The sequence below is a fragment of the Panulirus ornatus genome, chromosome 48 (genome assembly GCF_036320965.1).
Source record: "Panulirus ornatus isolate Po-2019 chromosome 48, ASM3632096v1, whole genome shotgun sequence".
Taxonomy (NCBI): Eukaryota; Metazoa; Arthropoda; class Malacostraca; order Decapoda; family Palinuridae; genus Panulirus; species Panulirus ornatus.
The window spans coordinates 19,112,277-19,125,642 of NC_092271.1; the positions used below are offsets into that span (position 1 = coordinate 19,112,277).

General features: G+C 37.2%; 1 protein-coding gene across 6 annotated transcripts in view; it reads left to right on the plus strand.

Moving 5' to 3' along the window:
• The window catches only part of LOC139764187 (prolyl 3-hydroxylase 1-like), a 54,097-nt gene that overhangs the window by 6,502 nt on the left and 34,229 nt on the right, over positions 1–13,366 (plus strand). For all 6 annotated transcript variants that reach the window (XR_011716326.1, XR_011716325.1, XM_071690744.1 and 3 more), the window contains exons 2-7: positions 259–484; positions 2,759–2,902; positions 3,072–3,252; positions 3,563–3,688; positions 5,667–5,800; positions 8,168–8,284. Coding sequence is in view for 4 of the 6 variants with exons in the window: in XM_071690744.1 (XP_071546845.1) it covers positions 259–484; positions 2,759–2,902; positions 3,072–3,252; positions 3,563–3,688; positions 5,667–5,800; positions 8,168–8,284 (928 nt within the window). In the remaining 2 variants the exon portion in view is untranslated. The remainder of the gene's footprint in view (positions 1–258; positions 485–2,758; positions 2,903–3,071; positions 3,253–3,562; positions 3,689–5,666; positions 5,801–8,167; positions 8,285–13,366) is intronic.

Here is a 13,366-nt window from a genome sequence, read left to right on the forward strand (position 1 = left end):
ACATATGATATTCTTACCATGAGTGAGAAAGTATTAGGATTTGTTCCACACATAAAACCTGGTGCTTGAAATCCTTATTTCACATGGTGATTGTTAGACTTTTTTTGGTAGAGGCTGTAAAGATCTGTGGTATTTACTCTTAGTGGAGAGGGAGTGAATTTCGTTGTGGTATGACGTTATGGCACTGTATCTGAATTGAGAAGTAAGTTAATGTTCATAGTATTGTATTTTACCAGTTCATGATATTTTTCATTGCAGATGTAGGAGGGAATGCAGTGAAGAGACTGCAGAAGCTGCAGTTTTAGCCTCAAAATTGTCTGAAGATGACAGGTTTTTTGAGAGAGCAGTTCGTAACACACTCTGTGTGGTGAAATGCAAGAAGAATGTATTTGGGTCACGTATGGATCGTATAGTCGAGGGTGTGGTTAATGAAGATTTTGAAATGAGGAAACCGTATGACTATCTTCAGCTCTGCTACTATAAAGTAAGGAATAAAATTTGGGCATTGTATAATTACAGCACACATAACATCAGATAACCTGACACTTCATAAATCCAGAGAACTTTGTCAAGATTACCTTTCTTAAACCCTCCCATGCGGAAACTAACTTTTTTACTCTTCACACTTCCTTCTGGGACTTTACTTTTATTAACTTTATTTGTTCTGAACCACACACCTTTAATTCATTTATTTATTGCCTTTATGTCAAAAGCTGCTAGAAAGAAAACAGATAATCAGGGGGTTTGATACTCTCATGATATTAGGGAAGGTGTTCTACATTACACTGCTGCAGCAGAGAAATAATAGCATGGAGTTTTTTTGTTCAAAATCTCATTGATTTCCTGCGAAACAGATATTCATGAAAACCTCTGTCTGTATATCTAAATCTCTGATGCTCGCTCTCTCTAGGAATTCCCTGAAGGGAATGGCCACAACGAAAGAGTCACAGTAACTGGTGAATTCTGGTGCTACTTCTCAGCCTGTAGTGCCTCATCCTAAACAGGCAACTCTAGTTCAGTGTTTGTAGAGGCTACCACCTAATGTTCCTACTGACTACCTAATATTTGAACTTACTGCTCCTATCTGATGCTCCTGCCCAAATCTTCCAATCTACTATTACTACAAGATTCTTTAGCCTAATGTTCCTGCCTACTATTTCTATCTGTTAGTGCATATTGCTTACCACCGGAAAATGTTGTCATGAAGAATGAATTTTGTGAGTTGGATGCTGTCAAGTGTTATGTGTGACAAGGAGAGATTGTAAGTTTGTGAACAGAATGCCAGCAGTCCACTTGCAGGAAAGGAAGAAAGAGAAGACAGTTACCTGGGTGAGAGGAATGCAATTTGATATCGAGGTGTATAGTGCTGGTGATATACCGCATGTTGACTTTTACAGGTAATACTTACAACATTGGAATGGCGTAGAACTAACCAGTATTTGAGTTTTGAAAAATTTGGACTTTTGAGACCAAAACGTTTTCAGTGTACACACAAATAGATCTTAGGAAAACCGTTGTGGTGTAACAAGTAGGGCTACAAGTATTTTCTCATATTGTATTGAATATTCTTATGGAGCTCATTTGAACAGAAATTGGGCAATTTTGAAGGCTTACTGTCTTATTCTGGTATGTTCCAGCTATTTCTAGGGTTTTGTTGAACTGAGGAGATGTAATTCTAACTTAATTCCCAGAACTCTTGGTTCAAAGCATTCGACATATAATTGACAGCTTGATATGGTAAGTTATATTTTTCATGTCATATGTACTCATTGCTCTTCTGTAGGTTTTTACACAATGCAGAAATTGATGATTATCTACATATTCAGAGAATTGTAGGAGAAAGTAGGTGAAATAGATATATGCCTTACCTGCTAGTGATCATTAGAGATAGTGTTCTTTCCATAATATTCAAGTTATCTATGTGTCTTCTAGGAATTCCCATGATGAGGTTGGCCAAGACCAAAGAATCTCCACTTATTCCTGGCCTTACATGCCTCCCTAGCATACACCATTCCCTGCATTTTTCTACTATTTCTCTCCCTCCAGAACCATTCCACTCTATTTTCCCATGTCTCAGATGATCTCCCTTTCACACCAACTCCTTTAACATTGTCCTTGTAAACTCCCTGTCTTATATTCTGTTCACATGCCCAAACCACCTCAAAGTATTATGTTTCACCCACTCTGCCACTCCAAAATTCATTCCCTTTGCATTTATACAGCCCCTCATTTATAATCAGCAGAAATACATAATTTTGTGGGAGGCTATTAACTTAATCTCATTTCACCCTAATTTGCCATCATCCTTTCATTCTGCATGCCATCTTGTTCCAGAAATACCTCAGCTGTCCTCTTAACACATTTAGCAGACCCTGAGTACTCTTGCTCTATCTCTTATTCACTTCTTTGTTACCATTGCTCCATCTGCTGTCCTCACTGTTACTTCCACTTGTCTAGTTGTTTTCTACTGTTTGTTCACTTTTCAAAAACAGTTTCTTACACTCTCAGAAGTTTATCAGTATTCTCTCCTCTTCTCAGATCTGCCCTGCTTTACAGCTCTCTTATCTTTCTCTTGAATTCCTGCTAGTTTTTCTTGTACTCTTTCTAATTGCACTGCATGCACATAGAGGTGGACGAACAGCTGGGTTGACTGTGGACCGACTGCCATAACCAGGATTTGAACTTATGTGCTTGACCATGGACGGTCCGTGAATGCATCACAGTCAGGATAATGTTTTTTCTCCTTTTTTGTGTTCAGATGGGCATGTTGAAGGAGGCTGCAGATGCTGCAGCAACTGTGTTGTCAGTGCAGCCAGAACATGAGGTCATGATGGACAACTTGAAATATTACCTTCGTGAGGGTGTCATCGGGGCTGAAGATGTTCTTAATTTGGAACTTAAGGTTGGTACATTGTACATTTGTATTTGTGTAATACACTGTTTTTATTATGGATTATGTTTGTGTTTTGATTTAGATTTTTATGTTGTCAAATAAGGAGGTTTATTTATGAGACTCATGCATTTGACATTGCATGGCACACTTTGCTATAATTTTCTTTGTGAAATTTCAGGAATATGGTAAGGAGTACATATTAGGGAATTCAGCTTATAATAAGGCTGATTACGAAGAAACAATTACCCACATGGAAAAAAGTTTGTCTCTCTTCTACAAGGCTTATGAAGAGTGTCGTTACTTGTGTGAAAAGCCATTTGACCAAGGGTGGTACCCTGACTTCATTTCATCAGTTGCAAGTGAGTATTTGCCTAATATTTGGTGTTCCAATTAATCCAGTATTAAACAAAGTTGAGTTAACAGTATTTGCAACTGAAGCTATCAGTTGTGTTCACAGTTTACAGGGAGTGCATTTGTAACTGTTTAGCTATACTGTAACTTGTATTTCATTTAAACCATGATTGCATTTGGATAGTTAAATCCCATAGTTGAGACACAGTTACTTGCATATGACAAAATTTTTGTGCTTTTGCTGGATAGCTGAAATAGTGATTCAGTTTTACTGAGATTGAAACAGGACCTGTAGTGAGTGCAATAATTCTTTTGCAGACCACTATACATTTACTCTCCGCTGTAAGAGAAGATGCATCTGGCAACTAAGCAATTTATATGGGGAAATAGATGATGATTTCTATGCCTCATATTTCAACTATCTACAGTATTCATACTACCAAGGTGAGTAAAATATTTCTAGCTGGTATTTATGATACTGTATTGATAATACAGTAAGAACTTCAATAATTTGGCCTAAAACTGGCAAGATTTTAGAATTTTACATATTTTCAAGTGTTTTTCAAATCTTCTGAAGTTTGTGACACTAGTCTTGCTTAACTGAGCAACCATCCCATTGTCTCTTTGGTTGTCTATATTGCTACTTGCCAATTGTTATGCTTCTGTCCTTTGTTGTCAACAAGTGTAGTTTGTGCAGTGCTTTCCTAGCCATTTCATTGCTGTTTTTTTTAACTTTTCTAGACTTATGACGGTTTCTTATTGAGAGATAAGATCACTGGCATTTAATGCCCACCAGTGAGTGTAGTGTGGCTGGTAATTGGTTAACTTTTCGTAATAACCTGTTTGTAATTGCCTTTTTTTACATTATGGGTAGAGAGCTTTAAACTTGTGGGATTTTGTCTCCAGTACTTTCTGTGATTTTTAATTCTTTGGGAGAAGCTAGCAGTCTCACTTTCCTTGCTTAGATTGTTCCAACTATTAGCTACTGTTAAGCTAAATGAGCATTTCTTTTCGTTCATCTCAACCATCCATGCTCATCCTTCTGAGCATGGCATCTGATAAATCTGGTACTGCTGCTTGTGAAGTTCTGTTCACTATTTGCATCATCCACTTGATTCAGGAACTTTAAGGCTGTCACCAGATCACTTCTCTCTGGTCTCTCTTCTAAGATGGACAGTTGTGTAGTTTTCAAGCTGCCATTTCAGCTCAGCCCTCCTGATTCCAGTACCATCTTGGTTGTTCCTCTCTGAACCTTGTGAAATGTAAGCATGTTATGCTTGCAGTCATGACAATAGTAAAAATGTTATAGGAACTTGCTTTAGATAAGATATTGAAAGAGCTTTATGAGCCATAGGGTATGTGTTCATCTTTTGTTTAGGGTTAGAAAAAAGTACATGACAATTTTGAAGTTTCAAGTTACAATTGATTTTTTATGCACAGATTTCCCATGGTATGTGCTGGAAAATTTATTCCAGGAAAATGCTACATAATTGAAGAAACTATGTAGTGGAACATACATTACAACAGGATTAGATGAGATAAAGGAGGGTGATGATCCTGAGGTAGATTTCTCAGCCTATAAATTTCAAATGACGCCACGGATGAAATATCAAGAAACATACAGTACAGTATTGGTAAATTATTGATCTGATTATTTACATAAATGGTAAAGGATGCAATATTGTATTCACTCTTTTTTATTCACTTGGCATTATGCCTTTCTTCAGCAATGTCTTGATCAGAGGTCTGGTCTGTTTAGTGTATCAGTACACATCCTTAATACATATGGTGATATTTCATGAGAACCATGAGCTTGAACGGGTTGAGACCCTTTAGTATTTGACCCAAGTCTTTTCTAGATATTTTAGTGTATTGTAAAGCCTCCTTCTCTTCCCAGATTCTAGTTTTCTTTCTTATAGCTTCTGTGTTGTGATTCATGATGGATGGGCCTTTCATTTCAATCCTGTTGACCCTTGTGTTTCTGAGGGCTCTGTTCCATCTTCTACCACACATGACTAATAATCCTGTTTACTGCTTTGTTCAAGATTATATAATTGTTTCCACAAATTCCTTTGAATATGAGTTTTTGTCATATGTACATTCTGTTTCTTACCATATGATGGTGTCTTTTCTCATTAACTCATGCACAGTAACTTTAGGCAGAGTAGACATAATCTAGTCAAAGTCATTATTTCTAAAACTAACTCCTATAGGTCTCCCTCAGAAATGCCTCTTTAACACCATTTTGTTTGATAATTCTATTGTTCAGCTTTCAGTTCTGACAACATACATTGCATTAACTTAACCTCTAATCATTGTTGAAAACTCAGTGACAGTGAAATAACTAAGGTAGCATAAAAAGCTGGAAAGCTATACTCGAGCAGTTCATATACATGAAATTGTACTAATTTTATGTTTGCAGAAGGGGACACCAAAAAGGCTTGTGAAGCTGTAGCATCAGCTCTTCATGTGAATCCAGATGATGCAGTGCAGATACGGAATAAGCAGTTCTATCTTGCGGAGGAGATATCTGAGGATTTCTTTGTTCCTCGGAAGGTACAACTTCACTCTTTTTAATTTAGACTTATTCTTCCTCTGTCCGGGTTTGTCTTTTGAGAGTTCATATTATCTTTTCGTAAAGTTGTTTATTCAGATCAGATATATTTGTAATGTTTTATGGCACCATTATCTTCAAAATTTTCATTGTCTGTAACTTGCTTGCAAGTAAAATTCCAAGCTCATACATTGTACACATGGGGTTTGAATGAGTGCAAAAACTATGAACATTGAACACTGACATATATAGTCATTTTAGCAGCTTATATCAAAATATCAGAAGTTAGATACTTCATTATTAAATGTATCTGTAAGATATTACATATAGTAAAACAATAAGATCAACCTCAAAACAGAAATTGAGAAATTAACTCACTGTGTGGTTGGTCAGCTAGCATCTGAATACAAACACTGAGTGCTGTGTTGCTCACAGATGGCAGCATGCACAGAGGTCTGGCAGGGATTTTAAGAATGTAAGGGGTATTTCTGCTTGCTGTATTAAAGGGAAAAATGTTTCTGAAACCTTGTGGCAAATCCAGTTGCCACATTAACAGGAATAAATGTTCATTTACCTGATGCAAAAAAAGTTTCGTAATGAAGTTGTTAAAGTAATTAGCCTTTCTGCAGTAGCTAATATTCTTACAGAAAATTTCATGTCACTATTTAGTGTCAGTGGATATACTAGGGAGTTTCAAGAAATTAGGCAAAGAGAGGCCTTTCTCTTGTTTGTCCCCTTCATTAAGGAAGACTATAATGAACAATTTTGTGTGAGGATGTCTTTTCTCGAAGAAAAAACATTGTCCTGAAGCATCCATAGAAACCTTGTTAGATATGTTTATCTTAATACATAGATGCATTGTGTGCTCTTGCCTGTCTTAATCCAGGTAAAGATCCTACCAATGCAGCAAAACTGTATACATATTGCACGGTCTAGTTGTCTCTGTGGACTGATGAATAAAATGATCAGTAACAGCTGTGGTTTCGGTGCATTATACATGACAGCTAGAGACTGAATGTGAATGATTATGGCCTTTGTTGTCTTTTCCTAGCACTACCTCGCGGGTGAGGGGATTGTCATTTCATGTGTGGCGGGGTGGCGACGGGAATGAATAAAGGCAGCAAGTATGAATTATGTACATGTGTATATATGTATATATCTGTGTATATATTTTTATATATATATATATATATATATATATATATATATATATATATATATATATATATATATGTGTGTGTATTCTTCTTTTTTTTTAAACTATTTGCCATTTCCCGCGTTAGCGAGGTAGCATTAAGAACAGAGGACTGGGCCTTTTTTGGAATATCCTCACCTGGCCCCCTCTGTCCCTTCTTTTGGAAAATTAACAAAAAAACGAGAGGGGAGGATTTCCAGCCCCCCGCTCCCTCCCCTTTTAGTCGCCTTCTACGACACGCAGGGAATACGTGGGAAGTATTCTTAATCCCCTATCCCCAGGGATAATATATATTCTTTTTTCTTTCTTTCAAACTATTCGCCATTTCCCGCATTAGCGAGGTAGCGTTAAGAACAGAGGACTGGGCCTTTGAGGGAATACCCTCACCGGCCCAATTCTCTGTTCCTTCCTTTGGAAAATTAAAAGAATTGAGAGGGGAGGATTTCCAGTTCATGTGTATATATGTATATGTCTGTGTGTGTGTATATATGTATACGTTGAGATGTATAGGTATGTATATTTGTGTGTATGGACGTGTATGTATATGCATGTGTATGTGGGTGGGTTGGGTCATTCTTTCGTCTGTTTTCTTGCACTACGTCGCTAACGCGGGAGACAGTGACAAAGCAAAATAAATAAATAAAATACATTTGGGACACAATGTTATTTCTAAGCTTAGATTGATAATCATAGAAATATTTCATGAGTATGTTTAGAAGTTAGAGATCACTACAGTTTACCTACTTAATAGATTCTCCTCCCATGTGAATTACTATGGTAAGATTATATGGTAAAGGGCATATGAAAGAGTTTGGAAAAAAAATCAGTCTTGAGTCTTTTAAAAGCATATTTTAAGCTGGACTCCTCACCTGCTCTCACTTATGTGGTTTGAGACTTGCAGTGTGGGTACTGACTTACTTCATATCTAGGAGAGCAAAGAATACAACTTAGTGCTTGCATACAGCATGTGTAGATTTTTTACACTGCCCCTCATATTCTCATATATTTTTTCTCAGCTGTCAATGTGATCATGATGTGATATGCCATGTGCTGTCCTACCTTGCCTAGGTTAGTCTGTTAACTTGCAGGGAAGGTACATGGTGAAAGGCAAGTGAGAATTTTGTCTCAGAAACATTCTGTTCATAGACTCATGTCTGATTTTTTCTTTGAGCAGGATGTAGTAGCCTTCATGGAAAGGGAAAGTTTTGAAGAAAAGTTATTGGAGTTCATTGAAACCAATTTCATTTTCTTGACCGATGAATTCCTGGATGAAGATGACGAAGATATGGAAGTAAGTACTCATTTGCTTTTTTGTGGTTAGCATATTAAGGGCATATTATATAATCAGCTATATGAAGTAAATTTCTAGGAGTTATTTCAATAATTTATAAGGTATTAATGTGCATGGTAAAATCTTAAAAAGTAAATACTGGTTAATAAAAAAGTACTTATCTTTTAAAAGGTAAAATTTTGATTCTTTATCTGACAGAATGAGAGTAATTTTGAATCAAGTATTTCTGTTTAATAGATTTTATTAATATAAATCATGTGGTTTGTGTGTTTATTCCATAGGGAAGAAAAGTTTTTATACTTGTATGTTTCCATGTTAGCATATTTATGTCTTGAAATTTAAAAGATGGTGGAATATGAGAAAAGTTTTAATAAGTTTTTTTACTTCAGAATTTAATAGTTATAAATAATATAAGCACTGAGTTACTTTAATGATTATCAGCCTTCTTTCTTGCAGTTTGGGTTGCCTTTAGTTTCTTTTATAGTTTATTTGATTTTACTATGAGACACAGCCTTTTTACTTGACTTCTTAGTTCCAATGTGATTTTCATGAATATGTCATGTTGAGTTCTGCATATGCTGAAAGGTGAATTTTATGTTTATATACATCATATGATTCACTATTGGGATCTCCATTATGATATTTATCATGTTTCCTTTCTGCACTTATGCATGCACATACTACCTTCAACAACTTACCCACCTACCAGTCTATTCATCCCATATACGTTCCTGCCTACAAACCTGTATGCTCAAACTAGTATTTAAAGTGTATTCAACAAGCATTTGGTCAAAAATTAAGTGAAATTCACTGATATTGTAGCCATTTTTGGTCATACTTGTTGCCATTTCCTGACACAACAAAGTAGTGTCAGAAGTAGAAAAACAGTGGCCTCACTTGCTTTAATCTACTCTTCATTCTTTAGCTGTTGCATACAATATACAAAAAAACAGAGCCACCTGAACCTCAGTCAAGCTTCACTGACCATTCTGTGGTTTCAGCTGACCGTTTCATATGCCCTTATTCAGCTTATTTTGAGCATATTGCCTCATGTATGCCACAGAGCTCAAATTAATTGTATATCATGTCAGCATCTTGCCATCTAGAATATTCAGGCCCTAATTGCCCTCACTGTTCCCACGTAGACATAAATACAAGCATATTGCCTCATGTATGCCACAGAGCTCAAATGTATATCATGTTGACATTTTGCCTCTTGAATATTTAGGCCTTAATTGCCCTCACTGTTACCACACAGACATGAATACAGTGTCCCTTTACTTTATTACCTATGGTCCTACCCAGTTGATGTGGTCCAAGGGAATCTTGGGGTAGGAAATTAACCACAACATGAAATTCTTCTCATGTGCAAATGACCTCACAGTCACATCACAACACCCTGACACCACAGCTCTGTATTACACAACTTAGAACAATAGCCAACCCAAAACAGAATGCTTACATCACTGATGAAGTTTTAACCTCAGTTAGACATGAATCCAATATGCCCCCATTAGTCCTTTGCTTGGTCAATCATGCACAGTGAACAAAATACCAACCATTCTTGGCATCACATATCAGCAACCCATACAGTGCACACATAACACTTGCTCTCCACACCAAAAACATTATGAATGCAACACAAACAAAATGCCTCAGAACATGAAATGAAACCAGATTTGGACAAGAAAAAGAATCCCCTCATCCTTTACAAGCAGTTCATCTTAGTAAAACTATACTTCACTGGCTTGATCTTCCACCCTATCAAAGGCATATGTAACAAAACTGCAAGACACACAAGATATAGCATTCAGAACTTACATTACACACATGGCATTCATTTCCAACACCAAAAACATCACAAAAAACAACAAACTAAATGCCCTCATAATACTACTTTAGCATTCTCTACTGACAGTTCATCTGCTCCTCTCTGTACTATGCCTCTACCTGATCTTCTACTATGTCAGAAGAAAATGTAACAAAGCTGCCACCCTCACAAGATGTAAACCACAAAATAAAAGTTCTCTCAAGTGGAGATGACCTCAAAGTTACATTGCAACACCCTGACACCATAGTAGCAACAACAGACAGCATTACATTACACAGTTGGAACAATGGCTTGCCCAGAACAGAATGTCTGCATCTCTACAAGTCTCATTTACTCTTTTTAAGCCCAGACAGATGTAAATCCAAGTCACACCCTCCATTTACCTTCACTGGTCAATCACTCCAACAACCATTCTTGGCATCATGTTTGATATGCCCGACATTCATTCCCCACAGTAAAAACAGTAGCACAAAAGTAACACACAAGCTAAATTTCGTCAGAACTTGCACCAGATTATGACAAGAAAAAGAATCCATTAACATTTACAAACATTTCATATGCTCCATCCTGAACTGCTTGGTCTTCTGCCCTTTTAAAAGCAAATATAACAAGGCTGCAAACCACACAAAATAGAGCACTCAAAACAGTCACTGTCTGAACAATACACCAAGCATTTTCGGGATCACATTTCATGTATTCATAACAGTCACTTTCCACACCAAAAATATAAACACAAAAGGAACTCACAAACTTAATGTTCTCAGAACCAAATGGAACCAGATTTAGTTAAGAAAAATAATCCCACAGCACCCTCTTCATACAATCATTCATTCCACCCAAAACTCTGCTTGGTCTTCCACTCTCTGAAAAGTGAATTTTAACAAAGCTGTGAACCATATGGGGGTAGACGTCAGCATGAAAGTCCTTTGATTGCATTGTATCAACCGAACACCATGATAGCAACAACATACATGCAGCACTACATTATACAGCTGAAACACTGGATCACTTGGAATAGAATGTCTGTATCTTTTAAACTATGATAGACTGTCACTTTGAATGGTCAGTCATTCACACTAAACAAAGCGCCAATCAGTCATAGCAACACATGTGATACCACACATCACATTCACTTCCCACACCAAAATTTTGAGCACAAAAGCAGAACACAGACTAAATGCCATCAGAACACTACCATGCACTAGATTTGGACAAGAAAAAGGATCCCTTGGTGGAGGCAAGGATAAAGATTTGTAGAGGCTTTAGGAAAAGAGGAAATGAAATTGATGGGAAGAAGGTTGTGAAAGTGAGTGAGCTTGGAAGAGAGGCTTGTGAGAAGAGGTACTGGGAGAGACTGAGTTTTGAATGGCAAAAGATGAGATTAAACGAAGCTAGGGAAATGGGTAAGGAATGGGGTTGATTAGGGAAGCACTGATTGCATGTGTGAGAGGAGAGTGTGGCATGTGTACAGGTGAGAAAGGTTAGTGATTGATGGAATGAGGAACTTAAGTTACTTGTGAAAGAGAAAAGGGAGGTGTATGGATATTTTATGCTGGAGAGAATTGCAGATTATTGGGTGATGTATAAGAGAAAGAAGCAAGAAGTCGAGAAGGTTTAGGGGCTGAAAAAGAGGGCAAATGAGAGTTGACATGATTGAATATCAGCAAACTTCAGGGATAATAAGAAAATGTGGAATGTTGATATTAGAGCAAGAAAAGCAGAACTAATGGAATCATTGGTGAAGGGGGAATATGGAGAAGTGGTACCAGGCAGAAATGAGGTTAAGACGAGATGTAGTGAATATTTTGAAGGGTTGTGAAATCTGTTTGATGATACGATAGTAAATGTGGAATATTTTCAGCATGGAATTATATGAAGTGAAAGTCACAAAATATGATTTGGTGAAAAGAGAAGAGGTGGTGAAAGTGCTATGCAAGATGAATTGTGGAAAAGCAGCTGCAGTGATTGGGATTGTAGTTGAATTTCTCATGAAGGGAGGTTTTTATGTTGTTGATTTGTTTGTGTATGTATAGCTCATAGTGAGGTGCATGATGATTGGTGGATTGCATGTATACTGCCACCATAACATGGCAATGGGGACAAAAGTGAATGCTCAAATTACAGAGGTTTAAGCTCGTTGAGTGTAGCTGCTGTGTTATACGAGACATTGTTGATTGAGAGGGTGATGCCATGCACAGAGCTTTAGATTGGGGAGAAACAGCATGGTTCAGAAACAGTAGAGGATTGATGGAGCAAGTGTATGCTTTGAAGAATATGTGTGAGAAATATGTAGAGAAACAGAAGGACCTGTATGTGATGTTTATAGATCTGGAGAAAGCTTTTGATAAGGTTGATGGAAATCTTCTGTGAAAAGTGTTTCACTCATATGGTTTTGGAGGTGAACTGTTTGAAGCAGTGAAGAAATGTCATCAAAGTAAGGCATAAGTGCAAGTAGGAAGGGAGGAGGGCGAGTGATTTCAGGTGATGGTGGATTCGTGTGAAGGGTGTGTGATGTCACCATAGCTGTTTAATTTGTTTATGGATAGGTTGGTGAAGGAGGTGCATGCATGTAGTGAGAGTAGCAGTTATGCAGTCTGTTTGGGGTGAGGATCTTGGAGGTGACTCAGTTGTTGTTTGCTGACAACAAGCTGGCAGATTTGAGTTTGAAACTGCCTGATTTTGGGAGAGTTTTTGAAAGGAATCAATTGAGAATAAATGTGAATAAAAGCAATGTTCTTTGCTTTAGCAGTGAAGAGAAATAGGTTATTTGGAATGTATTTTGAATAGAGAGAACTTTAAGGAAGTGCATTGTTTTAGATAACTGGGAGTGGATATGGCAGTGAAGGAAACCATGGGAGACGTAGCAAATCATTGGGTGCTTATTGGGGCAAAGTCTTGAGCATGTTGAGGAATGTGTGGAAAGAGGCCTCATAAGGGCAAAGATTGGTAAGTTTAATAGTACAGTAATCCTTTCGGTGCAATATTTTATATTCTTCCCTCCTTTTTTGTTGAACGTCCACTATTACATTCTTATCGAGCAATCAACCATGTTCTTTTTTCTTCTCTTGCACAGCATTTCTAATCTCCTCTGTCCACCATCCATTGCCCTTTTTGTTCTTATTTCTCATGACCTTGTATCCAACTACTAATTCTACAGCCTATCTTTCCGTCTGTATCTCTGATGCCTGTTCTCTTCAGGAACTCTCTCAGGGCAAGGTGGTGGCCTTGGTGATACACAACTAGTGAACTCC